We start from the raw sequence: 25,381 nt of genomic DNA on the forward strand, positions 1-25,381 counted from the left end.
TATTTAAAAACTGCCTTAGTATAAAAGCCTACACAACCGAGACTGTGTTTTTTTCAGGCATCAATTCCTGAGCTTAAGTTCTGCTAAGCAGTTCAACTATAGCCATTGAATTACTGAAACACTTATTTTAGTAAAATATAAAAGACTTCCTGAGTAATAATACTCATTACTTCTTAGTGAACGGCTACAGAAACCTGGGAAAATAGAACAGTTGTATTCAATGCTCTTTAATAGAAGCATTTATTAAACAGAACGAACAAATTTATTTTCTGTCTAGTATCTTGACAAACACATTAGCTCACCTATTTGACTTCATACATACTTAACACAGAGTGATTTGCCAAGAATATCAGCATCTGCTTTGTACATATACGACTTTCAGGTAAAATCCAGGGTAAAAGAACTCAGAATTCTGCTGGTAACAGCAGACAATATACAGTATTGAATTTCACAATATACAGGAACCAGATGTCAATTGAGTCCCTGACTATTTAAAAAAGACAGATCATTAAGCACAACAAGTTACTGATAAACCTTTAATGCGTCTTGGAATTATTGGCACTGTTCACAGTAATCTCAACTGTCAAGTGAAAAATGAAAGTGCATTAATAGCAACTACAGGAGTTTTAATTCTGGAGAAGCAAATTACAAAATGATTCTGTGTGCTGATAAGGAATATCTACCATGTTGCATAGGCCTAAAATGTGCCATTGAAGTGTCCATCTATGAAGCACAGTGCAAGTCCCTTTAGTAATAGTTCTAGCATTTTAAAGCAGGGTGAGTTGGCAACTGAAGAACCCATTAAATGCACTCAGCAAGAATTAGCTAATTCTCTAGGCTTATAATTTCAAACGAGTCCGACTCATATAGGTGGACAACAACCACAGCCTCCCTGTAAACTAGCTGTATAAGAGCCCAGTATTTTCAGTCACACAGCTGATCTCTATGGAGTACCAACCACCCTGGTTACTCTTATCTTTGCTAGGTCTATGAACAGTGGGACAATATTCTGCTAGATTGAGTTCTCCTTCAAATGTTTCCTAACTGTCAAATTTTTCAGTTACAACTAATCTGAACTAGCATTCACAGTACATGAAAAGATCAGAACTTGGTCACATATTAAGCTCAAGTATAATAAGCCCCTGATTATCGTGTTTATAATATACGGCTTGCCAGCTTGTAACAGCTATCTGGAAAAGGCTCAATCCATTATAAACTTCAGACCTCCCTTAGAGATTAAGGATGAACACCTTCCACTGTTCCTGCCCAACCATGCAATTGGACAACATACACTTATTCCAACACAGAAGGTAGTTAAAACAGACAAAAGTGTTGTTCAAATATATTATTTTATAACTATCCTGTTATTTACTGGTCTCAAAGCAGGAACTGATTCAGTATCATGAGGCATTCTCACATTTCTGAAAGTATAAGACCTGACCCTGCCAGCAGAAAAGTCTTACAGCAAAATTCATTAAAAGTTTAAACAAGATGTTTTCATGCTTACCTACAGCAAGATATGTAATGTTATACAAGTCTTGTAACAAGTAGTATCTAGCAAACCCCAATATCCTCAAGAGTCTTGGTGATGTCTTTACAGCTTCTTGCAGGCCTAATCATCTTCCTGTACACACTCATTACAGAAGTGAGTTGTAGCTAGCAATTAAAAACAATTATGTTAATATTGAATTTATGCACAACAGGCTAAAACAAATTGCCTTCTTTGCTGAGTAGTAGATGACCTTGTCTGTAAAATTCTGATGCAAAAAACAGCTATTATTTTTAGGGAGGGAGGATATGCTGTTATTTTTGTAGAAATAAGTGTTCTTTTCTACTGCCCCATATCATTCCCATAAAAGAACTAAGCCTCCACTGAATGCTGTTAATGAAGGCTGTTGTGATATTTCCTTCCTTGGAATAATACAAAAGCAATTGCTGCCTCACAGTTAAGAGTGCATACAGAAAGGCAGCAGCTTGGCATTCACGTTAGGTGACGCAAAACACAGTTTCTTACTCCAACTGAGTCTTGATTGGGTTTTTAGTCAGCTCTTAAAACATGCATACAGTCTGTTCTGTTAACAGAAATCTTTTGTTGGAAACTTTTGAGTAGACAGTTTTTAACATGATGGACATTAATACCTTGGTATAGAATTGATTTCATACCAAGATACAAGGATAGTGTTAAATTATTTTGATGAGCATTTATTATATATTTTGGAATTCTGCTGCGCATTGCTATAATTTACAAGCTACGTACAAAGCTGAACCAAGATACCAAAACCACAGACAAAGGATTTTTAAGGTAGATACCCAGATTTGAATGTGCTCTACATCTTCTGTATCATCACCTGGAATTTACCTGCAAAGAAAAAGCCATGTTGGATCGAAGTATCAACATTAGATTTACTTTTCCGATTTCAGTCTTACAGCTCAGTTGTGAAATACCTAGCCATGATTTAAATATAACATTTAACTCCTACTGAACTTTTTTTTTTTTCAGTTGAAGCATGTACCACATTACAGCAGTTTTGTCAGAAAACTTAAATTTTTTGCGAAGCCTATGCAAATTTTCAAAACCATCTTAATCAGCTTGTGTAGTCACAATGGATTTCAGTTACTACCCTTCTTAATGACTTCTGTAAATAAAAAGCACATATCTAGTTGTTTTTATCTTCAATTACTCCAGTAGCCTTCTGGATGTATACCCTTACGTATCTGTTGCTTCCAAATGTACACACAACTTTTAAATTTGGTTTTCCACTTAATGTCATGGAGATTCACCCTCCATCAGTGTTATTGTAACAGGAAAGCACAGTCATCGAGTCAGTAAGGAAAGTTACCAAGTGAGCTAATAACCTGAATACTGAGAACTACTTACATGCAGGCATTGATGAAACTTCAGCTGTTACAATACTCTTTATTCCCAAATTTGATAGGCCACCTCTGATTAGTCCACAGGTAAATGCTAAAAACTAAATATAAAGTTACATTTTAAAGAAGTTTCAAGGGTGAAGCTTGATGCGAAGATTGAAACTAAGTAATGATCAACTGAAGATTTAACATTTTGACAATATAAAATTATGGAGGTTTTGCTATCCTCTATCAGTGCATTGTGACAGTGGCAGAAGTTTCTTCCTAACTGCACACAAAATACAAACACCAGTTCAATGACTTTCCACTTGCAGTCAGGCCAGCTCCCACCATCAAGTAACTCAAACATGAAAACAGCAAGTTTCAAAATCGCTATTACTGTTTCTTGAACCATAAATTGAAACCACTGTTCTGAAACAAGATACATTTCTGAAAAAAAACACAGTTTTTGAAGACTTAAGTTTAGCTTCCCTTTTGGAGAGTTTGTATCCACCCAACTACAAAATTTCAAGTTAATAAATCAAGATGATTCAAGTCAAGCTCATAGATGCCAAGGATAAAAACAAAGGGTACCTTTGGTGCGTGTTCTAAATACTGCTTTCCTGCAGACATTTGTGTCAGGAGTCGAAATTTATTATCTTGAAGGACATAAATACCCTGTTAAAAAAAAAAAAAGTTTTCAGTAGAGTATCCAGTAACATGTAGTCTGAATTTTACCAGTCAACGTCACCAACAAGCAAACCTTGGGAAGTTTTTCAGCTATTTTGTATACAGTTATATTCAGCAGTGTATAACTAAGTGTCTTAACCACTGAAAAATGAAAATATTCTTCAAAATAAAAATGACTTAAAGGCAGCCATTTAAATACATTTAAATGCAATCCATCCTATTTAAATGCACGTTAAGGCAGCAATATCATTTTCCCACACTAGTTTTCTACTGAAGTGTATTGGGAGATGCATGAAAAAGTTCCTGTATGTGTTAATTAACTGTAAGCATTACTGTCCTGTCAGTTTGTAACTCCACAACAGTGCATATGAAATTGACAGCATTTAGTCTTTTCAGAGTGGCAATAAATAAATCATAAGCAATTATTAAATTGTATTCTCCAACTATACACCAACGTGAACCTTGAGAAATGCTTTTTAAACAAAACTTATAAATAAAGAGCATTTGGGGTTTCTTATCAGGTAATTAATTCTAGAGCAAGACAAACAGAAAATGCCGTAGTAATTCAAAACAGTATCACTGATTTTGTCACTGAAATCTTATTCTAGATCACTTTACCTGATGATTGGTCCTGAGGTTATCTATTTGTTTTTTGAATACAGTTGTCCAAAAATCTTTGCAAATGAACTTCATAATATCTAATTCATCTTTGAATCTGGCAGTATCTTTTGTAAACCTAAGAGAGAAGTGAGAAACGTATCAATAATGAGGGTACACCCAACAACTTGACAGTATCGTTCTAGCATTGCTCAGCTTTCATGTATAACTTAAGAGTAACACAGTGTTATCTCAATATCTGCAACAATACAGCAGAAAAGATGCGTTTGAATAATGTGATCATTAAAGACAGCAGAAGTGCAGAAAGATGCAGAACACTTCATAACGTTTATCTTCCATAAACTATCGAAACATACAGCTCACACCTCCACTACTGTTTGGAAAGGCTTCTTCAATACCAAAAGAAGCGCTAATACATAGGAACAAACATGGTAAAACTAGTTTCACTTTCCTAAAAAAAAAAAAAAACCCTTCCCTTGTTCATTTCAGAATTCTCCCCCTGCATCCTCCTTGAGGATATTTATCTGGCACTAAAGCTTCACTTTGGTCAATGAAAATATGACTTCAGGAGCTTGGGATCCTCTACACAACCCCAGACCAAGGGCACTGAAGTTAGGTGTGCAGCAAGTCACCGTGCATCCCAAGAGGGCTCAGGGAGGTGAGGAGGTGGTCACAAAGTTCCAAGGACTGGGAGTGCTTTAGAAAAAGAAAATCCTGCAGTAGCCATTCATAAAATTATGTTTAAGATTAATTAAAGAGAAACAATCACGAAAAAAATCCAACCAGAAGTAGGAAACACGCAGAATAACTAGGCCTACAACAAAAAGTGCACTTTAAAAGGATTATAAATAACCGTGTACTCTGTGTGATTGTTTTCATGACAGAAATACGTAAAAAACGTGGTGTACGAACAGGGGCGCCAGCAAGAGCGAGGTGTCAGGAGGCACAAGGCGGCAGCCCAACCCTCGGTCTGTCAGAGGGAGCGAGCAGCTTCCCCCGAGCGGGCCGGCCCTCCTGGCCCCTGCAGACCGGGGGGGACAGGGGGGAAAGCAGGCGGGGGAGCAGCCCCAGGGCCTCGCTCACCTCTCGATCAGCCCCTGCCCGACGCGGAAGCCCATGCTCTCCAGCTTGGTGGTGCAGCGCCCGTTCTCCTGCAAGACACAAGGCGTCAGCCCCGCTCTCCCCGCCGCCTCCGGCCGGTCCCTTAAGGCGGTCCCCGTCCCCGCTCACCCCTTCGCCCTGCTCGGCGGCGCGGTACAGCCCCGCCACCATCTCGCTGTGCAGCAGCAGGAACAGCGTCTCGTCCGCCATCTCCGCTCCCCCCTCACACGCACCCGGCGCCACGGCAACGGCCCCGCCGCCGCCGCCACCGCCGCTGCCGGGCCGCTCCGAGCAGCGCCGCCCTGCCCTTTCCGGCTGCCGCCCGGCCTCCGCGGCGCCGCCCCGCGGCCGGACCGGACCGCACCGCCCGCCAACCACCGCCCCAGCGCCCGCAGCCCCGGGGCTGTGAGGGGGCAGCGAGCTGGGCGCGGAGCCCCGGGGGGAACCCGCTGCTGACGGGGGTCGGGAGTCAGAGACAGGCAGAGACCGTTTTTTATCATTAATAAAAATTTATGTTTATGTTTTTTATTATTAATTTTGTGTGTGGTTTTGGGGTCGTTTGCTCAAAAATGGCTTCTCGAGGCCCCAGGGGGCGCTGAGGCCGGGCCGAACCGCGGACACGCAGCCCGCAACTACAGCGCCATTGCCTAGGCCTTGCCCCCCCAGCCCGCCCGCGGCGGCCCTTCAGTAACGCCCGCGCCTATTGGCTCGCCCGGCACGGCGGCCGCTCTAGGAGAGAGGCGATTGGCCCCCGCCACGAGAAAGTGACGTTGTTAGTTCTCGTTAGCCGAGAGCGGTGCCGCTCTGATGGGCCCCGCTCGGTGATTCGTAGAGCTGGCAAGCGGACTCTTCCGCCGATTGGCTTACCGCGCTGTCAATCCTCCTCCGAGCCCTATGATTGGCGCGTGCGTGCGGCGAGCCTTTCCCGCGGGGCGTTCCCTTTCTCTCCGTGCCCTTCTATTGGCTGCGGGCGGGCCCCGCGGCCTGGGCGGGGCCTCCCCGTTACCCAGCGGTGCCTCGCGCTGGGCCCCGGCTAGGCCGCGCCGCGCTGCGGGCGGGATGGCGGTGGCGGTGCGCGCGCTGCAGGAGCAGCTCGAGAAGGCCAAGGAGAGCCTCAAGCACGTGGACGAGAACATCCGCAAGCTCACGGGCAGGGACCCCAACGATGTGAGGTGAGCGGGGCCCGAGGGGGCGGCCCGGGGGCGGGGTGGGGGGGTCTCTGAGGCGCGGCCCGGTATGGGGGGGGGGGGGGGGGTGCTGTGAGGGGGCTGGGGCGGCCCTGAGGGGCGGGGGGGCCCTGAGGGGCAGCCCGGTTGGTGGGGGGGAGGGGGGGATGATTTTGTGAGGGGCAGCCCGGGGGGTGTCTGAGGAGGGGTCCCGGTGAGGCCCCGGTGCCAGCTCCCCCCGGGTTCGTGGCCGTGGGGGAGCGGGAGGGAGGCTCCCGGGCAGAGCCCGCTGACGGTGCTGTCTCCCGCAGGCCCCCTCAGAACAGACTGCTGGCCCTCTCAGGCCCTGGTGGAGGTAGAGGGCGAGGGAGCTTATTGCTAAGGTAAGGAGCCGCGGGAGGCGGCCGCCGGGTTCCTTTATCCTTCCCCGCGGCGATGGTTTGCTTTCTTCCCTGTTCGCTTTGCTCGTTGTAAGCTCTCAAGAGTCGCTGTTTTAGCAGGCGGGCATGAAAGCCGGGTGGGAGGCCTACAAGGGCATTTGGAGTTTTATATCATGCTCTGAAATTTCAGGGATTTTCTCATTCTGCGTTACAGCAGTTTTAAATGGGTGGTTTTCCCCAAGCTTCCAGCCCTTTGCCTGAAAATTGAGGTGGAACTTCGAAATGAAGGGAGGCACTGTGTCGGGTGTCTGGGGCATTGTCTATTCGAAGTGTCTCGGTAATCAAGAAACTGGTAGCTTTCCTAGGAGGAATAGGAAAAGTTAAAGTCGACAAGAATTTAAAAGCACTCGTGTTTTCTTGTGGATTTTCAATTTCTTCCTTCTCCCTCCCCACTCCCAGTAGACTGGGAATGAAGAGCTGATTTTTGTTCAGGGATGCCTACTTAATGCATTATGTAGTCGATTTTTTTTGTTAAATTTCAACATTAGACTGTTGTTTAGGTCATAATTCTGAAAACTTTTGCAGATTGGAGTACTTGAACCTAATGGAGCTGTTGCTTTGAGGGTGGCTACTCATGTGAATAAGTGCAGAAATTCAAATTGAAATTAGTTTGTCAACAAGCAGCATGTTTAAATACTTTACTGCTGTAGCAATAGCAACATGATTACAGAGCTGAGTAAAATTCATGACTTGTTCTGAGATCCCAAGTGGTTTTTTTAGGCGTGGATTCTCGGACAGTGGAGGAGGACCCCCAGCCAAACAGAGGGATCTTGAAGGCGCATCCAGTAGGTAGGTGCAAAAACTGATGTAGAGAACTCATTTTATTAGAATGAGAGCTTATAGCAGTAAATTTAAATAGCAATTCTTACTTCTAGGTATTTTATAACTGCTGACTTTTACTGTCTTCTTCAAAGATTAAGTGTTCAAGACTTGTGAGAAGTGTTTTTTGATGATAGCAATTGTCTATGGTGAAATCTGTTTCCAAATTCTATGGTGCTATAAAGGTTCTCAGTAATGTAGAGATTAGAGCAGTAATACACAGACATAACAGCACAAAGATTCTTGCACAGTGAAGATGAGATGTAAATGCACAATTTAATTTTCACCAGATTCAAGGCCTTGTGCTGTCTTTAGAATCACTGGGGGAGGGAACTGTGTGGGGAGTTCAAGAACTTTGTACGTTTATGGTGGATTCAAAATTCAAAGGTGTTGAAGTCTTCCACTCGCTCTAATAAAGAGTGCTTTCCTCTTGTGTACTTTCTCTAATGCAGTGGTAAAGTGTTTTTTGTCCCTTGTCCCTCCTACAGATAACTCCCCCTTTAACTTAGTAGACCTCTTTGTTGCAGGCTGTAGTGTATTGGGCAGAGTTTTCTGAATATAGTTATGGAAGTAAGTGCCAGATTCTAAGAGCATGATTAAAAACTTACAGAATTCTCTGTTTTACTCGGTGTACCATCTGCTTACATTTTGCTTAGTAGCCTGAATTTGTTTTACAGTAGACACAAATCGAATTGTTACTGAGGTTTCCCTTTCGATAACCTTAATGCATACTGTTTGACAACAGATTCAAATTTCAAGCTTTCACAACTGGATGCAAATCCATCGACTGTGGCTTTGATTATAGTGAGTTGCATTCTCAGACCACTTACGTGCAGTGGTAGTTCTTGAAAAAGCAAGGCTTGCTTTTGAATTTGAGTTATGCAAAATGAGTATTGTGAAGTGGCTTTACCAGTAATAAAGGGCTATGCCACAAAGATGAGTGAAAGCTGAAAATAACTTTTATTTACAGATTGCCTTGTTGTTCTTTGTTTAAAAACTTTAGCTTTTCCAAGTACTCAATTCCCAACTAAGTGCTCTGTCTGCCCTAACCCATTTCCTAGGTATTCAGCTAGATAATTTCAGTAGCATTTTGAATTTGGAAAAAAAATCATATTGACCTCTTTATCTTAATGCATTTAAATATTTCTTGTATTTTCCTTACACAAATAACCATTTCAGAGATTCTGGAAAAAAGAAAAAGGCAAGTATTTAAAAACAAGAAACAAAATCCAAAGACGTGCTCAAAAGTTAAACTCGGTAGTAATGTGGGCTCTTCCTTTTTTTTTTACTTTACTATGCAAATTAGATGAAGAGTTAAACCGTTTTTTTCTCATCTGTCACAATCTTTTTTTTTACACCAGCAATAGATTCTGTCTGCAGAAGCTCTACTTCTCTCCCCACTGTTTCAATGACAGATTTTACTGGAATCATTGGTTGTTCTGACTATACATGCTGACTTGTATTTTCTTGTGTTAGAGTAGGTGCTGTCCTTAAAATATGTTCTCCAGTGACCACTAATGCTTTTTCTTCCTCAGGCTGGGTGGAGAACGCCGGACAAGACGAGAATCACGCCAAGAAAGCGACGCAGAGGATGATGATATTAAAAAGGTAATAGGAGACAAAAGGAGCTGTACAGGAAAAAAAAAGCATGCTTACCTGGAATGTGAACTAAGTAGTTTTTGTTATTGCTGTTGTAGCCAGCGTTGCCATCTTCTGTTGTTGCTACCTCCAAAGAGCGAACACGTCGAGACCTTATACAAGATCAAAATATGGATGAAAAAGGAAAACAAAGGTAGGTAGAAATTTTTTGTAAGCACTGATGGTGGTGCTTCTGAGTGGTAGTCTAGAAAGTAGTTTTAGATTTTAAAAGAATTATACAAATGGTGTTACGTATCAAAATACGGTGTTGAAGAGGAACCACAATGGTATGAATTTGGTTTAGATTTAAAAAAAAAATTGTAGTAACAACACATCATTCATTTAACATAGCTGGCAGATGGCCTGAGAAACAGAATCTCAGAAAGGAATAAGTTTGCTAGCATTATTGTAACAGATCATCTTTACAACAACTTCATTGGCACCTTAACGTTTTGGAGAGTTACAATAGGAAACAAAACCGGAATTTGAATCTGGGGACATCCGCTCTGTTGTGCTTTGCACTGTAGAAAATTCTGTCAGTGTGTCTTGGAAGTAACCAATTGTTCCTCAAGTACTTATAGAGCTAGAGAAGTTGCATCTTAAAAGACCAATTATCAAAGTCAGCACAGGTGATTCTTCAACACTTATTTTGTTGACTGAAGAAAGCTTTGGGGTGTGGGGTTTTCCTTTTTTACAGAGTAGTTCCATCATGTGTTTCTTTTCTCTTAATACTTTCAGGCTTGTTACTGTGCACACAGTCTGACCTTCCTTTTGCCTCCTGAGATTCTTCCTACTTATATCTTTGTTTTCCGAGATTTTTTTTTGTGTTAAGGTAGCTCACTAAAGTTCTGCTTCAGTCTGCAGCTCACCTCGTGCCATAATACCTTATGCCTCAAATACAGTGAGGGCTGGAGTAATGAACTATAGCAAGCTTCTCTGATAAGGACCAGAGATTAATTTGCACAAAAAAGGCACTTAGATTGATCTTTTGCAGTTACAACATGACTAACAGACTGCCGTTGCTTCTGTCACCTGCTCCCAACTGCCTTCCTTACAGAAGGATTTCAGAATCCTTAGTGGACTTCATAGAGTTTCTGGCACAAAAAGTCCGTCTATTTGGAACGGCAGGTTTTAGCGTTTTCCATTTCAGTAGTCTTCTGGGTAGATAACGGTGAGAAATAACCACTTGCTCTGTGCGTGACTCGTGGTAGAAAGAGGCTCTTCAGGAGGACAGCATCCAGTGGACTCTGGTTTTGCTCAGGGCCATCTGGGATGTCATCTGTATACAGATACTCTTGACCAAGTAATCCCTAGCTTTCTGTTCTTTACCCATTCCTATTTTTGTTGTTTCAATTACAAGTACCTTCACATCTCCATGCTAGATTTGTGCCACTGCAGTTGAGCTTTGTGGTACTGAGAGAAGAGCAGCCTTTCCTTTCTTCTAACTGGGTGAGAGTTCAAGGCGACTAAGAGAGTCGGCTTCTTGCTGTAAAAGCACTATTTGAGGTTAAATGGAAAGAAAGAGAAGGTGAAATTAAGGAAATTAGTTGTTTGGAAGAAAGGAATTCCTTAAGAATTTTACTTCAGATAAATTTTCTCAAAACAACTGATAATTTGATGAGAGCAATTGTGGTTTCATTCAACAGTGCAATGTCTCGTTGTATAAGATATTAGGTAGACTGTGGCAGATAATCTTTCACTCCCCTGTGGCTCCTTTTCTCCTTAATCCTCTTAGTGGGGTGGTGGTGTTCTGCCTCACACTGTATTTACTCGGTCTTTTTGTCAGTTCTTGGGTTTTGGATTTTTTTTAATATTTCCTTAGTGTCGTTATTCTCATATGTGAAATGTGCAGGCTCCTGATTTTCCCAGTGCTAAATGTGCTGCGTTGTGGATAAGAGCTGTGTCTTGCTCTTAGGCAAAACATGATATGTCAGTGCAAATTATATCTTCGACTGTTGGCACAGTCAGTTTGTGTTCTATTGCTAGCAGCCTTGACTGGTACTAGGCCTTTAAAAATAAACATCTCTGAGGTGGGAAAGTTTCTCTGATTGTTTATACAAATACAAATCTTGGTACTTGAACTGAAACTCAAACTTTTTGTTTTCTTTTTTTCTCAGGAATCGACGTATATTTGGCTTGTTGATGGGCACTCTTCAAAAATTTAAGCAGGAGTCCACAGTTGCTACTGAAAGGGTACTTATTTTTTATTTCATCAAATTTTTGCTTGTAAATAATAAAGCAAAATGGTGTGATTAAGCTGCTTTAAATAAGAATGAAAATTCCCATGGTGTGGGTTGCAGGTGTAGCAAATTGGTAAGAGTGCAAAAGGGTTTTTTCTTTGCTTTAATGTAGTGGAATTGGGGGTGGGAAAGCAGGAAAGGGACTCTAACATAATTTCATGACCTTACCATGCCTTCTGACCATTGCAGAAGTGGTAAGGCAATGTTTTGGGTTTTATTTATTTCAGTTCATCTTTAAAACATTTAAAATACAAAATAGATTTTCTTTTTTATTGATGTTATTTTTGGAACATTTCAAAATACCTGGAATTTAATCAGGTAAACTATTGTTCGTAGGCTATTTCTGTGCTAATGGTATTGCTGAATCAGTGCCCACCCTGATGTGTTCCGTGTGTTTAAACTATAGCCAAGTATCCAGAAATATATGGCATTGTTATGCCTTCTGTTTGACTAGAAGTGGCTGTTTGCCCCATAGTACAGATAATAAGCATTACTCTTCCTGTAAATGAGTATGTAATTGTACTGAAGCGAAGGTTTTGCATAGCTTAGTGGTAACTTCAAAAAAAACTTGCATCTGTATCTTGCATCTAGTATGACCTTTTAAATTGTGAAGGTCATGGTATTTCTTACAGTTGCATTAAATGGGTTATTCAGTTAACAGTAACATGTAGATTATAAACAGTGTTTTAAATGTTTATGAAAAAAACTACTTTTAGCAGTCTCATGGAAGCAGATACAAAATCTTAAAGTTTAAAACCTCTTCTGTGTGGTTTTAGTATAGCTGGCTTGCAGTGTTGATATTGATTACCTCCAGATTCAGTATTTGGATATCCTGCTGTTTTATCTAACTAGCATTGTAGCGCATGAAGAAGACCAAAATTCTTTGTTGCCTGTTTGCCTTTAGAAAAGGAAGCTATTGCAAGGGATGGTCTGGAAATATGGAGTCCCAGTATAACTTATATCAGGATGTTTGCATAAAAAGACTTTGAGGAGTTCCTCTTCATTGCAGCATATTTCTGAGAATGTGTTGCTTTCTTCATACATAAAATCTTGCTATAAGTCAAAGTGGAAGCCCAAGGAGTTTTATGACACAGCTGTTTTTTGTCCAGGCACTAAACTATATATATATAAAAATATATATATATATATATATATTTTTAGGCAATTATTTTATAATCTGAACATATGGCTGTCTAGGACATACAAACAGGGCACTCCTGGATTACAATAATATAATTAATGTCCTCTAATTAATGTCAGCAATACTCAGAGTATTTGCAGTGTCATTTATTTTGTTGGTCATAAACATCAGCCTTTAGCTCTTCATCTGCTTGTTGCCTTTCTTCCCTCCAGGTGGAGGGAATCTATTTTTTTTCTGCCATTTGAAAAAAAAAAATCTTACAGGTCATGTTGAAAATTCAAATCCAAAGGGAGTGATAGAAAAGCAGATAGAAAGCCATAGGGGCACATTAATTTATAGTTAACCCCCACCCCCCCACCCCCCCCCCCCCCCCCCCCCAAAAAAAAAAAATTGTGCCAGCAAGCAGTGGCGCTCTTCCTCCATTACCTGTAATTTAGTAGACTTCCTTATTTGTTTTTTTTGGAATGCCCTCAAATAACTTTAGTTAGACCAAACTTGAATGCTTTTCTTAATTTCGGAGAAATATTAAGATAGTTCTTTACTTATCCTAGCAAAAAAGACGACAAGAAATTGAACAAAAACTTGAAGTGCAAGCAGAGGAAGAAAGAAAGCAAGTTGAAAATGAGAGGCGAGAGCTGTTTGAAGAAAGACGTGCTAAACAGACAGAGCTGCGGTTACTGGAGCAAAAGGTTGAGCTTGCCCAGTTGGTAAGTCCTAGTTTTGCTCTCAAATTTCTCTTGTTTAGAATGTATGTTATTAGGGATATTAAGGTCTTTTCTTTAATTTCTCAGCAAGAAGAATGGAATGAACATAACGCCAAAATAATTAAATACATAAGGACAAAGACAAAACCTCACTTATTCTATATACCTGGCAGAATGTGTCCTGCTACACAGAAGTTGATGGAAGAGTCACAGAAAAAGATGAATGGTAAGTGGTCTTTATGATACAAGACTGCCTTTGTTCTTGCTTCCTTTTGGTGTCTGCTGCACAAATTTAAGTCTTTGTGCTTAGGTACAGTGATTTCATGCTCAGGATAAACTATATATTCTTGCATGGGTGTTCATCATAAGTAACAATATAACTTCTTCAGTGACTTAATTTTGTTGGTTGTGCTCTGATTCTCTTGCAAAAAGTCAAGAGGAATATACATAAATTCAGAAGTATGTGTTTAAAATGTCCTTATTGTTAACTTCAGTATCTAGGTGTATGCCAGTGCAACAACTTCCGTTTTAAAAAGGCTGATTTTATGGATTGGAGACCTGAGGAAATGCAGGTTTCTTTACAGAGGGCTGGGAAGTTTTGTCTTGAGCACAGTGCTAGAAATTTATGATGATTTTTTTACCTTAATGCGTGTTCATTTCTTTGTTTCACAGGACGACTATATTTTCCTTTTGCAAAACAATTTAAAACACTGCGGGTGATGGTAGTCCTGTTGTTCTTTTGATTATATGGAGCTTATCTTTATTTTTTTCTTTAAAGAAGTTTTCTTCATTGTCTGGGGTGGGGGATAAAAGAAGCTAACTCACCTGTCTGAATAGCTTACATTATTAAAACTTTCTGAATGTCTAATCTGCTTTCTGCTGATTTTTAGTGTCTTTTGATCACCTTAGGAAGAATAACCTTTTTATATATCAGGGAATATAGGTATTGTTTTGACACACTGTTGGTTGGAGTGATTTTAATGAAGTTAAAAACTGTTAGCTTAGATTTAGGATTTTACTGTTCTGATACTCAGCTAAGCCGATTATCCAACTTGCTTTGTTTTATTAAGTTAACCAGCAGTCTTTTTCATTATGCATGAATGGCTTGCTACTTCAGAATGAATAACGATGCAGTTATTAAGTTAAAACAATTTGATAACTTATTAGCTTATAGTTAAGGAGAAAATAGACTTCAGCTTCTCTAGCTACCTGTCTGAAACTGTTATTTTATCCCCCAGCACTCTTTGAAAGCAGGCGCAATGAATTTGCAGAGCAGATTAACAAAATGGAGGCCAGGCCCAGAAGACAATCTGTGAAGGAAAAAGAACAGCAGGAGGTGCAGAACGAAGAAAAGAAGCAAGAACAGAACAAGGAGCAGGAAGAGGGTAAGGTGGCTCAGCAGGTGGAAGAGTTGGAGACAGGTAATCAGCACAATGATGTAGAAATGGAGGAGGTAGGGGAGGAAAAGGGAAAAACAGGTTCAGGGCATAGTGATGCAGAGAAAGACCAGGAAGAGGAAGAACAGAAAAATGAAATGGAGATTAAAGTAGAAGAGGTGGCTGAGGTGAGGGAAAATGACAAGCAACAGGATGGTCAGCATGAAGAGGTCACAGCTGTAAAAGAGGATAATGAAAATACTCAGCCAGTGGATAACGAGCAGGATATGGTTGAAATCAATGAGGCAGATAGCATAGAACCTGTAGAAAATGAAAATGGCAAAGTGGAACCAGAAATGGAGTGTGATGCTCGGCCGGAAAAATTGGGTAATGTTCTTTCTCCCGAGAAGGAGAAAGGTATCAAAGCTGAAACTGAAGCTGAAACTGAAGAAAAACAGGAGAAGGCACCTGAAGCTCAGGCAGAATCTGTGGCTGAGGCCCCATGTCAGCCGCAGTCTGTGCCACTGCCGCAGTCACCTCAGTTGTCTCAGTCTGTTCAGGATGCAGAGCCCCAGGTAGACAAGGATGAAAATGCTGTGGTGTCTGTAAAGGTGGTTGAGGCACAGACAGAGCAGAGTCAGACACTGAGCGTAGAAATTAAAACTAAGACTAGGAGTAGAAGCAGGGGTAGAGCAGGGAACAAAACTAAGAGTCATAGTCGTAGCAGCAGCAGCAGTAGTAGCAGTAGTACTTCAAGCAGTACTACTAGTGGGAGTAGTTCCAGCACTGGCAGCACTAGTAGTCGGAGTAGTTCCAGCAGCAGCAGCACTACAAGTGGAAGTACTAGCAGGGACAGTAGCAGCAGTAGTTCTAGCAGTAGTGAAAGTAGAAGTCGGAGCAGAGGAAGAGGTCATAACAGAGACAGAAAACGCAGGAGGAGCGCAGATAGGAAGCGAAGGGATGCTTCAGGAGTAGATAGAAGTCACAAGTCCTCAAAAGGTGGGAGTAGAGATGCAAAAAGCTCAAAGGATAAAAGTTCAAGATCTGACCGAAAGAGATCTATATCAGAAAGTAGTCGGTCAGGCAAGAGAACTTCACGGAGTGAAAGAGACCGTAAATCAGACAGGAAAGACAAAAGGCGTTAACAGAAGAGACCAAGCTTCCTTAGCTTAATCTTTGCAGCAGAAGATTATTTGAGTTGAAAGGATTCCTTGTAAGGAGGAGAAGGCTGCCTTAAGAATTGCATGCTGTAAAAAATCTTTTGGAAAAATGCAGACTGTTTACCAGGCATTCTTGTACTTTTTACATAATTTTGTAAAAGGTTACCTACCAAAATTATGTGAAGTTCCTGAAAATGTAAAAATAAAAGATTAACACTCCTTTGCATCTTTTTTTAAATATCCTGTACTCATTAAGATCCTCTGTATATTTTAATAGGTAAATCTTTAAGTTGGTGTGATCACTTCTTCTGTATCATAAACTTTTTTTTTGTAGAAATAAATGTGCATTTTAAATAAATCGAGATGTCCTGTTGACACTTAAATTCCCCTTTTAGATCATATGTAAGGAAGCAGTGTTGCAGGAAACTTAAAATTTTGCCTTTCCCCCCCATTCCTTGCAAGAATGGGAATCTTAAGACTCCTCTAAAGGGAGTAATCTCTCCAGTGCTAGATAGGAAGGGAAAGTAATCGCTTTGAATCTATGCTTTTTTGCTTTCTTCTGTAATCACAAATTTTTACTCAACTCTATATTCCAGTTATGAAACTTCTTCCTACCCATAGGCAAGCAGTGATTAAATGTGAACACTTAATGCTGACCAAGATAACTCAAGTCAGTCTGGAATACCACTCTTACCTGCCTTCTGCAGGTCCTTTGGTAGTGTTTACGTCTATGTTCTGGAGGTAGTTACTATGTTTAGTGATGTTCCTTGCTTTGATGGACAGTGGAGGAAAGACTTCAGCTCGCTTCCCTACCAGGAGTCTCTTTTTTAGTTATGGTCTGATCTTTGATCCCTTCATACCACTAGGAATAATAACATCGCAGTGTTGGAGTTACCTGGGACTACCTAATACTAATGTCGTGTGTGTGAAAGAATGTTTTCTGAATGTATTTAATACAATTCAAAGTGGTATGGTGTTATCTATGAAGGTGAATACTGTTTTTATATAATTTTGTATGGAAAACAATAACATCTGTTGCTCTGTTCTGTACATGTGCAAATAAATGTGGCTTTGTAGACTACTCTCCTGATGCCTATGTCTTTTTCTCTAAGATAGGTGTACTGCCTTTGTACATTTAAAGTGTGTGTCATAATTGCAGGTGACTCTACCTTAGTTCTGTATCTAAAATCATTCTTAAAGGTTTTAATTAATGCCTAATAACTGTGAAACTGTTATAATCTGAACACTGTTATAATCTGGACTGTTTTGGCAGTAAGAGAATTAATCTGGTGTGCCAAATGACAGATCAGGAAGTCCTGGAAAGATTTCAGAATTGAAATGAGCTATAGGCTGTTTTTAATGCATCAAATGCCATGCATATGCCCTTTTTTTTCTGAAACACAGTATACTTCTATATAGTTCTAGTTTGGGAGGATGTTAGTTTTCGGACTTTTCTTCTGAACTCAGAGTAGTGACAGACTTCTGAAGTGCTAAACTTCCTGGCTTACAGAAACGTGCCTAGCAAGGGATGAAGTGAAATGTTCTCTCAGGATGGATTTAAACAGTGGGAAAGCGCTTCGGGTTTTCCTTCTCTCAACCTGTTGAGTATGTTACTCAGATTCTTCAGTCCATTTGCTGCTTCAATATCTTATCTGCCTCTGCAGCTCTACAAGTGAGATTGCTTTTCGCTTCCTGTCAGTAGTCTTCAACCATGCTTCCCTTCAGGGGAACGTGGTAGATTAATGTATTTTTGTTTTTTTGAAAGCAAAATGTTCAAGTTTTTTTATTAAGATGTTAAACACGGTGGTTTACCATGAGGAAAAATTCTTACACTGAGTAGTTGAGTAAATGTCACTGGTTTGTATGTTTCAACTAACTTCACATTTCAAATTGCATTTGGAAGTCATTTTAATTTGCTTGGTTGTTGCTATCTCCAACACAGTATTTTTTAAGGTTCATTACTCTGAGCTTGAGCGATCCAGTGTTAAACGTATACCTTTTGTAGTTCTACTGTACAGGTTCTAATAGCTAATACTGTAATTATACGAAGCTGGAATATAGCTGTATTTATATATGTAATTATACTAAGCTGGAGTAGGATGCTGGTCAGAAGCTGCATTACTGTTTCAGAGGAGCTTATAATTTGTAATTTATATATTTATAGGTTTATAGTAAGTGTGGTGGGTGCTGGTAATTAAACTAGGGAATGGATTGATTACATTCAAGTTTCTTGTTTCAGGTTGTGTTACAGGCAGGAATATATATTTGACAAGGTGAAAATACAGGAATTTTGTTGCCAAGTTACAAAGCAGGTGATGTATTTGATAGTTTAATGCTCGTTTGAAGAAATTTAACTGCCATGGTTACACTGTGCTGTAAATAGTTTTGCCAAATCCAAGCAGCACAGTACAACATATAAATGTCAGTGTGTGATAAATTTATAAGAACCAAGTTTTCTAAAAGCTACGTATATTCCAACCAATATTCTGCTACAGTAGTAGTATAAGATAGTGCTATACTATTAGCACAATACCACATAAAGACCCTTGTCTTTTTTAAAAACAGTTGTATTTTTAGTAATTTAGTTACACTCACCTTCAATGTTATTTCATCTGAGCCAGAAACAATTTTAAAGTTGTGGATAGAGCTGTGTTTCCTCTTACCCTGAAACAATTTGAGTTGTGGATAATGCTGAGACCCTAAGTACAATTTCTGTTCCCAGCCTATTTCAAATGGTAGAAGTATTTATAGAAATGTATCAAATTTGGTCTTGAAATTGAATATAACAGTTTTGGGTCTCTGAGAATTAAGTGTAGATACCATACAAGTAGGAAATTACTAAAATATTTTATTTCACTCCCCCATAGTGGTGAATAGAGATCAAAGGAAAAATACCTTGGTCTCTTTTCAGTCAAGTAATATAGAAAACATGAACAATCAAAGAGGCAAAAAACTAATAATGAAGCTGAGGTGCTTTACACAAGTGGACAACGAACATATCATGTAAGATCTATGCATGTCTTGTGGAGTGCTTGCATCAAATTGTCCACTCTAGCTTTAAATGAGAATTTAGAAGTAAATAAGAACTCAGAGTTGGATTTTTTTATTTTGTTACGGTGCTGTTACACTATGTGCACTGACTTTATACCATTTACCTGTCTCAATTTTCTTCGCTCCTGGCAGCAATAAGCTGGAAGTCTCCAAGAATGTGTTTTTCCACGATGTTCCACTTGGAGTCCTTGTCAGAGTAGATTTTATGCAGATTGTTCATGAACTGTAAGCTGAAGCATGACTTTGCATAAAAGGTACACTTCAATTTTGTGCTTCTTTACTTGAACTGATGTCTTTGTGCTTAGAACAGCTTCATTGTAAGTAAGGAAATTTGAAAGTAATTTTTCTGAGGAAAGAAGGTATTGGTAAAATTTAATAATTTCCAAGACCAGTAAATTTGCAAATAGATTATTCCAGCATTGTTTCTTCCTAAGGAAATAGAGGTCTTGTGGTTAGGCCCCAGTTATAATTCTGGGATCCAGATTTAGCTGCTGATTTTGTAACAATTACTGTCGCACAACAGGACAAACATCTTCATTTTGTGTGTCCCAGATCTTTAAAATGAGCTTCCCTGTTCAAAGAAGCATTTCCAAGACTATATTTATGATCTGATCAAATGCTGCAGCAGTGGTGTATATCCATAATATACAGAGATCTGTGTTTTGGAGGATACAACTTTGCCTTTTTTTCTCCCCTTCATCTCAGTTGTATAGAAAATCTGTTTTACACAAACCTCATTCAGGCAGTTTTTATTATGCGAAGCATTCTAATGTATAGCAAAATGTGAGGCATTCAAAGCTTAGGAAAATACTATCAAGATTCAAAATAGTATGTCACAAGTTCTGTGATTTTCTAGTAATACAATGAGTTGTCATGTTTGCAACCCTTTTTGTAATAGGGAAGCAATAATGGCTTTTTTCTTACAATTTGTTATCCTGGCTAAAAATTTGGTTTAAATCTGAATAAAGAATGTCTGTTACATGTTCAGATCTAACTGGAAGAAGAGTGAGTGAACTACTGTTTCTTCTCTTCCTTCGATTTACTAGATTTTAAAAGATAGTTGTTTAAAAAAAAACACTTTTTGGCATGACATGTGATTCAATATACAGGTTGATCTGCATTTTCATGCAAACATCTCAAGTCAAGAGAACTGTGTTTTAAGTGTTTTTGTTATGAACTGTATCCTTCCATGTATTTGTGCAATATTATACACAGTGAAACCTTACATTCTGTATGAAACCTTTTGGTGCTATCATAAAAATATAATCAAAACTGTATATACTGTTGTTATAAAATAGGTGTTGATTTTTATGTACTTAAGAGAGTTTTTAAATCAGCTTATGATCTCCTTTGTTATCTCTATGGCTCATGCAGATACTGAATGGTCTAGCAAACATCTCCATATTTATACAGGATCACATCTTGAGTCGTTCAGTGAGCCATACTGATCAGTTTATTTAAATCAAACCATTAATTCTGACTTGATTCTTCTATGTATTTTAGTATGTCAGAAGGAATTTCTTACGACATGTTAAGACACAGGATGTTATGTATTTCTAGCTTAATGCTTAAAGTTATTAGTTACTATACTACTTATGACTAAAATTAGAAGCTTAATGCTTATAGTTACTAAGATATGATTTCCAAAAAATGAAATAGTTTTATTCTAAGGAAAGCTGTTCAAATTAGTTTTTTCATTAGCATTGTTAGTTTTTGCATATATAATAGTATTCACTTCTGTTGCTTCAGTTCTGCAGGAGTGTCCAACTTCTACTCACTAAATAAATAAAGTGAAATCTCACTCTACCTGCTGTAAAGTTTTCAACTTTGTCCTCTGGAAACCAGCTATGATAAACTCCCTGTGTCTTTAGCTTTGACTTTAGTTCAAAGGTGGTTAGAGCTTACATTTGTATAACATCTGCAAGTGTGAGATTTACACCCTGAAGAAAAGAACATTTGATAGAAATGTACTTTTGTTCTTCTAATACAACTTCAATAACAATTACAGAGATCAGAGCACTGCTGATCAACCTTTCAGCAGCTTCAAACCTAGAAGAATGATTGTTGAGACTAAGCTACACAATAAGCAGTGCCCAGAATAATTTGAAAACTGCAGATGTAGATGAAACATTGCAATTCATCCTAGCTACTCCATTTATAGCATCTCCATACAAAGACTTGAGACTTAGTTTGGGTGTCCATATGAAAAGTCAGAGCCATTGTGAGAGCTATTTTGACAAATGTAATGTGTAGATCTCAAGGTGTGGGTCCTTCAGTTTGCCCTCCAACACAAACTTGCTGAACTATGTAATTTTAGGTGTTAGAATGTCTGGCTTTACCATTTTTATGTGAATCACCTCTTGGTTACCAAGGCCAAAAAGGGACTATTGAGCTTTCTAAGACCATGATTTTTTTTTGCCTTACATTCCATGGTCATTATGCAGCATTATGAAAGACTCTTCTGACCAGCTTATAACCTTGTCAGGATAAAAATTCTGTCCTTTTTTTATTGATTTTTGTATGACACTTGGTAATAGACAATCTAGTATAAAATATAAAATTCTAATATAAAATTCTTCTGTAGTTCTTCCCACTCCCCAGTATAATTTTTTATATATTCCTTCTCACTAGTCTGTCCTAATCTGTACAGGTTTGGGAACCAAAAACTTGCCCATCTTTTCACAAATTCAAAGAAACTTGGTGAGGAGATGTTTCAGCTGCTTGGCATTCTATCTTTCTATTTCTCTCCCCTTCACCTACGACAGATAAACCTGGAGGACCCCAGGAAAGATCCTCAGTCACTGGCACTCTAAGCAGCAGAAGAGGAGTGGAGGAGAGAAACAACTGGGAATGGGGCTGCATCAAAACTATTGTGGGGAGAGTGCTGGGGTACAGATCTATCATGTGTTTGCCCTGGTGGGTGCGTGCAACAGTTCTCTGATGGATTACCTAACAGCAGGGGCGGCTGGTGTGTTGGTTCATAGGAGAGGCCTGTCTGGCTATCAGGGCATGTGGCAAAGGAAGGGGGCAAAGTGTTAGATTGCAGCTGGAGGACGTCATCCACCGTGATTTCTTTGTTTACAGGACATTGCTGGTCAAAGCGTCTCTGGCTGCAGTGCACTTTGTGCCCTCTCTCCCGGCCTCCTGTAGGCGATTTGTTTGCTGGCTCATAGATCAGTGAGCATCCGTGTCTGGCAGGTTTGGGTTGTGGAGCAGGAGAGAGGGGGAACTATGCTGCAAGTAAGATACAGCTTAGGTTCACGGAAAGAAAAAGCAAAGCAAAGTCTGTGTGAGTCACGTGCAGGACTGAAGGAGGGGCAGGATTGCTAGGAAGCGTATAACTGCAAATATTATCAGCTTGGGAGGGAATACGGTTTCTTGGGATGCTATCAGGAAGGGAGAGGGTAGAGGCTACCCTATGTAGGAGAGCTGGAAATGAAAGATGAAGGCCCTAAGATGTATCGTGCATAGTCGACCAAGGACGTTCGGGGCAATGCTGTGAAGCATTTGAAGCAAAACTTACTTGTAAAGCAAATCACTCCGTAGGATTGCATTTATAGTGTAACTTCATATCTATATAAGCTGTGTACAACTTCCTGCACAACTACCACTTTAAAGCATAGCCTGTATTTGAGAAAATTATTTATAACTCCGTTGGGTAGTAGGTTGCTAGGAAACAGTAGGTATTTCTTATAAAGCAGGACATATCTGCTTAGATCTGATGCATTGCTCTGTGATACGTGATGTGGAAATGATGTATAAAAATGGTAGTTCAACTTAAAATCAGATGTTAAAAATCCCATAATCCAGAAAAAAATTAGAACTGATATTGAATTTCCCTGAACAGTCTTCCATAGACTTGATAGCAAAAATCCTCTCTGATAGAGGCTAAATTTTTATGTGGCTAGAACTAGTTTGTTTGTATTCAAAACATCAGTCTAGCTATCAGAACCAAGTTAATTATTAAACATATGTGTATAATCAGGACAACTGACTTGGCAGATTATTAGCAGAGTTAGCATAGTGTACTTTTGCTTTGGCAGATGAGAGAAGGGAAATGGGATTATAACTTCATTTGTGATTTTTTTTTTTGTTAGGCTAAGTAAAGTAATGTAGAATATACTTGTACTCTGCAAATGAATTAAGTTTTCACAGTTTCAGTGCATTCTAGATTTACTCAAAAATGTCAAGAATATTGGATCAGAGAATTTTGCTGCTAGTAATTTCATTTATAACAAGTCTGCAGAGTACAAAGGTACTTTCAGAATGGAAGAAGTGTGGTGATCGGGAATGTGAGAGTAAGTAAAAATCTTTTTTCTAAAGGAGTTTATATACATGTAGTTATTACAGACCATAACGTTGAGATTAGGAACAAAGCACTGAATGAAACTGAGTAGCCACAGAAAACATTTGTTGTCAATATACTAAGTTTATGAAAAAAAGGCTTAAATTTTTCAAACGACAAAAAAGATATTCCTGAAAAATCTACTTAAGGGATCGTGTTGTGCAAGTATATAAAGATTGAAGTTCAGTTAAAATAAAATACTCTTTAATAGCTAGTTTTTCTCAGGTTTCCTCAAATATTCAGCATAAAGCAACTTTAAAGTATTTTTAACTCATTCCTTTCAGGTACAAGGGTAATTAAATATATATGTATGTATATATATATATGGTAGGCTATATACTAATATAGAACATATTTTTTGTTTACAGTATGTTCATAGCCTATGCTCCAAAACTGTATTTTTTCTGTTCTAAGCAAGCTGTGTTGTTGTTGTTCTGTTTTTTTTTTTTTTTTGTAATCCTTCTCTAAAGACACTGTTAATGTATCTTTTTTCTTCTTTAACATGAAGTAAGAGCAGTAACTAGTTATGGAGTTCCTGGGGATTAAATAGCTCTGCAGGAAGTTGTCAGACCAGCCCCTGAGACACCGGTGGGCAGCAATAAATAAAGGCATTTCCACACAGAATGCTTAGATTTCCTCTGCTCATGGATTTATTTCCTGTGGAGCCATTCTGATTTCACCAGGTTCTGGATGCTCAGGGATGTCTGTCTTAGGGCAGCACGTGGAATGGGCACCAAACTGACTAGAGCACATCAGTGGAGGTTTTTATGGTAGATAAACCATGATTTTTATGATAGGAGATAGAGGTGGAAACAACTAGAAAGCAAAGTCATTCAAATTGAATTGTAAATTTTGTTTTTGACAATGTGTTTTGGTTTGTTACTAGAGCTTAACTATTTTCTTTATAATATATATTCAAAATCCCTGCAATTACAGCTAGATTTAACTTGCAATTTCTGAAATATAAAATTACAAATATGCTTGGGAAATATTTTTTAGCCGCTTAGATCTGTGTTTAATAGTTGAACTTAATAATTTTCCACACAAATTTCAACCTTGATAGCTTGGATGAACAAGTACTGAAAAACAATGCCTATATAGGACCAGAGCTTTTATTTTGTTGATGTACTTACAAACATTTTAATGTGTATCTACATAACAGACTTCTTCAATAACATATTTGACTTCAGACAAAGTGGCTATAATACTTACTTGTTTCTGTCTTCCCGCATATTCCAGCGGCAATGAGCAGAGTTCAAGCCACTACAGATTACTCAGGACCTGATTGCCGGTATCTTAACTTCAAAACAGGGGAGGAGATAATTGTATACTCCAAACTTTCCAGGAAAAATGAAAATTTGTGGACAGGAAGTGTAAGTATTTGAATCTGATAGACTTTCTGCATAAATAATTTAGATAGCGTTGTAATAGCAGTCTGCTTGCTTCTAGGGATCTTCCATCTCTTTCTTAATGTTAACCAGTTGTGGATCAACATCGTGTTTGGGAGATGGGTCATTGTTGATATCTTTCTATAAAAGGGAAAATCAAATCTGGCCATAGATTACTCATGGAGAAACAAAGTCAAGATCAGAATCCAAGTTTTTTGACTCCTTCATCTAATCATTTGGCTGGAATGATTACATCTTGTTCCCCTAAAAACCTTCAGGTCTAGTGAGCCAGGTACCTACCTACAGGTCTGCAGGTAAGGAGATTTTACAGTTGCTTAATCAGCAATTCAGAACTGGGACATGACTTCACAGTTCAGTACTCAAGAAAAGTTCCCAGAGAAGTTATCGCACGCATTTAATGGTTTGGAACAATTGACAATGTAGTTAGAACAGCTACGAAGTTATGCTGTAGTTAAAGTTACGGTATAGCTAAAAAGCAATGGATGCACTGATCCAAATCCAACTGCTAATAAAACCATGTAAATGCTTCAAAACCAGAAAATATTGGTTATGGTGGTGATTTCTGTTTTGTTTTTGTTTGTTTTTCCCAAATGATATGTGACATTTATTATTTACCAGTGACATTCATATGTT

The 25,381-nt window shown here is 39.1% G+C and overlaps 3 protein-coding genes across 4 annotated transcripts in view; 2 read left to right on the forward strand and 1 right to left on the reverse strand.

Moving 5' to 3' along the window:
• Positions 1 to 211: 211 nt before the first annotated feature.
• On the reverse strand, positions 212 to 5,584 carry TRAPPC6B (trafficking protein particle complex subunit 6B). The gene is made up of 7 exons (XM_035540131.2): positions 5,389 to 5,584; positions 5,242 to 5,309; positions 4,159 to 4,276; positions 3,445 to 3,528; positions 2,879 to 2,972; positions 2,311 to 2,359; positions 212 to 1,656 (listed from the first exon to the last, which is right to left on the reverse strand). The coding sequence occupies exons 1-6, from the start codon at positions 5,467 to 5,469 to the stop codon at positions 2,328 to 2,330; spliced, it is 477 nt and encodes a 158-aa protein (XP_035396024.1). The 5' UTR covers positions 5,470 to 5,584; the 3' UTR covers positions 212 to 1,656; positions 2,311 to 2,327.
• Positions 5,585 to 6,233: 649 nt separating this feature from the next.
• PNN (pinin, desmosome associated protein) lies at positions 6,234 to 17,024 on the forward strand. 2 transcript variants are annotated; one of them, XM_035539320.2, is made up of 9 exons: positions 6,234 to 6,431; positions 6,737 to 6,808; positions 7,586 to 7,654; positions 9,220 to 9,292; positions 9,382 to 9,476; positions 11,440 to 11,515; positions 13,255 to 13,410; positions 13,495 to 13,633; positions 14,646 to 17,024. In XM_035539320.2, exons 1-9 carry the CDS (start codon positions 6,319 to 6,321, stop codon positions 15,926 to 15,928), a joined length of 2,076 nt encoding a protein of 691 aa, XP_035395213.1. In that variant the 5' UTR covers positions 6,234 to 6,318; the 3' UTR covers positions 15,929 to 17,024. The 2 variants fall into 2 exon arrangements, with proteins under 2 accessions (XP_035395213.1, XP_035395212.1); XM_035539319.2 differs by having other exon boundaries at positions 6,244 to 6,431; positions 13,255 to 13,633.
• Positions 17,025 to 23,162: 6,138 nt separating this feature from the next.
• The window catches only part of MIA2 (MIA SH3 domain ER export factor 2), a 35,568-nt gene continuing 33,349 nt past the window's right edge, over positions 23,163 to 25,381 (forward strand). Inside the window, 2 exon segments of the mRNA XM_050710825.1 lie at positions 23,163 to 23,292; positions 24,579 to 24,712. Coding sequence (XP_050566782.1) covers positions 23,178 to 23,292; positions 24,579 to 24,712 — 249 coding nt within the window. The 5' untranslated portion in view covers positions 23,163 to 23,177.

Source organism: Cygnus atratus, chromosome 5 (genome assembly GCF_013377495.2).
Source record: "Cygnus atratus isolate AKBS03 ecotype Queensland, Australia chromosome 5, CAtr_DNAZoo_HiC_assembly, whole genome shotgun sequence".
NCBI lineage: Eukaryota > Metazoa > Chordata > Aves > Anseriformes > Anatidae > Cygnus > Cygnus atratus.

Coding starts and splice junctions, on each gene's coding strand:
- PNN (XM_035539319.2), top strand. CDS start 6,319: ATGGCGGTGGCGGTGCGCGCGCTGCAGGAGCAGCTCGAGAAGGCCAAG. Junction 6,432..6,736: donor AGGGACCCCAACGATGTGAG/GTGAGCGGGGCC, acceptor TGTCTCCCGCAG/GCCCCCTCAGAACAGACTGC. Junction 6,809..7,585: donor CGAGGGAGCTTATTGCTAAG/GTAAGGAGCCGC, acceptor TGGTTTTTTTAG/GCGTGGATTCTCGGACAGTG.
- TRAPPC6B (XM_035540131.2), bottom strand. CDS start 5,469: ATGGCGGACGAGACGCTGTTCCTGCTGCTGCACAGCGAGATGGTGGCG. Junction 3,529..4,158: donor ACCTCAGGACCAATCATCAG/GTAAAGTGATCT, acceptor TTTTTTTAACAG/GGTATTTATGTCCTTCAAGA. Junction 2,360..2,878: donor AGTTTCATCAATGCCTGCAT/GTAAGTAGTTCT, acceptor TTTTCTTTGCAG/GTAAATTCCAGGTGATGATA.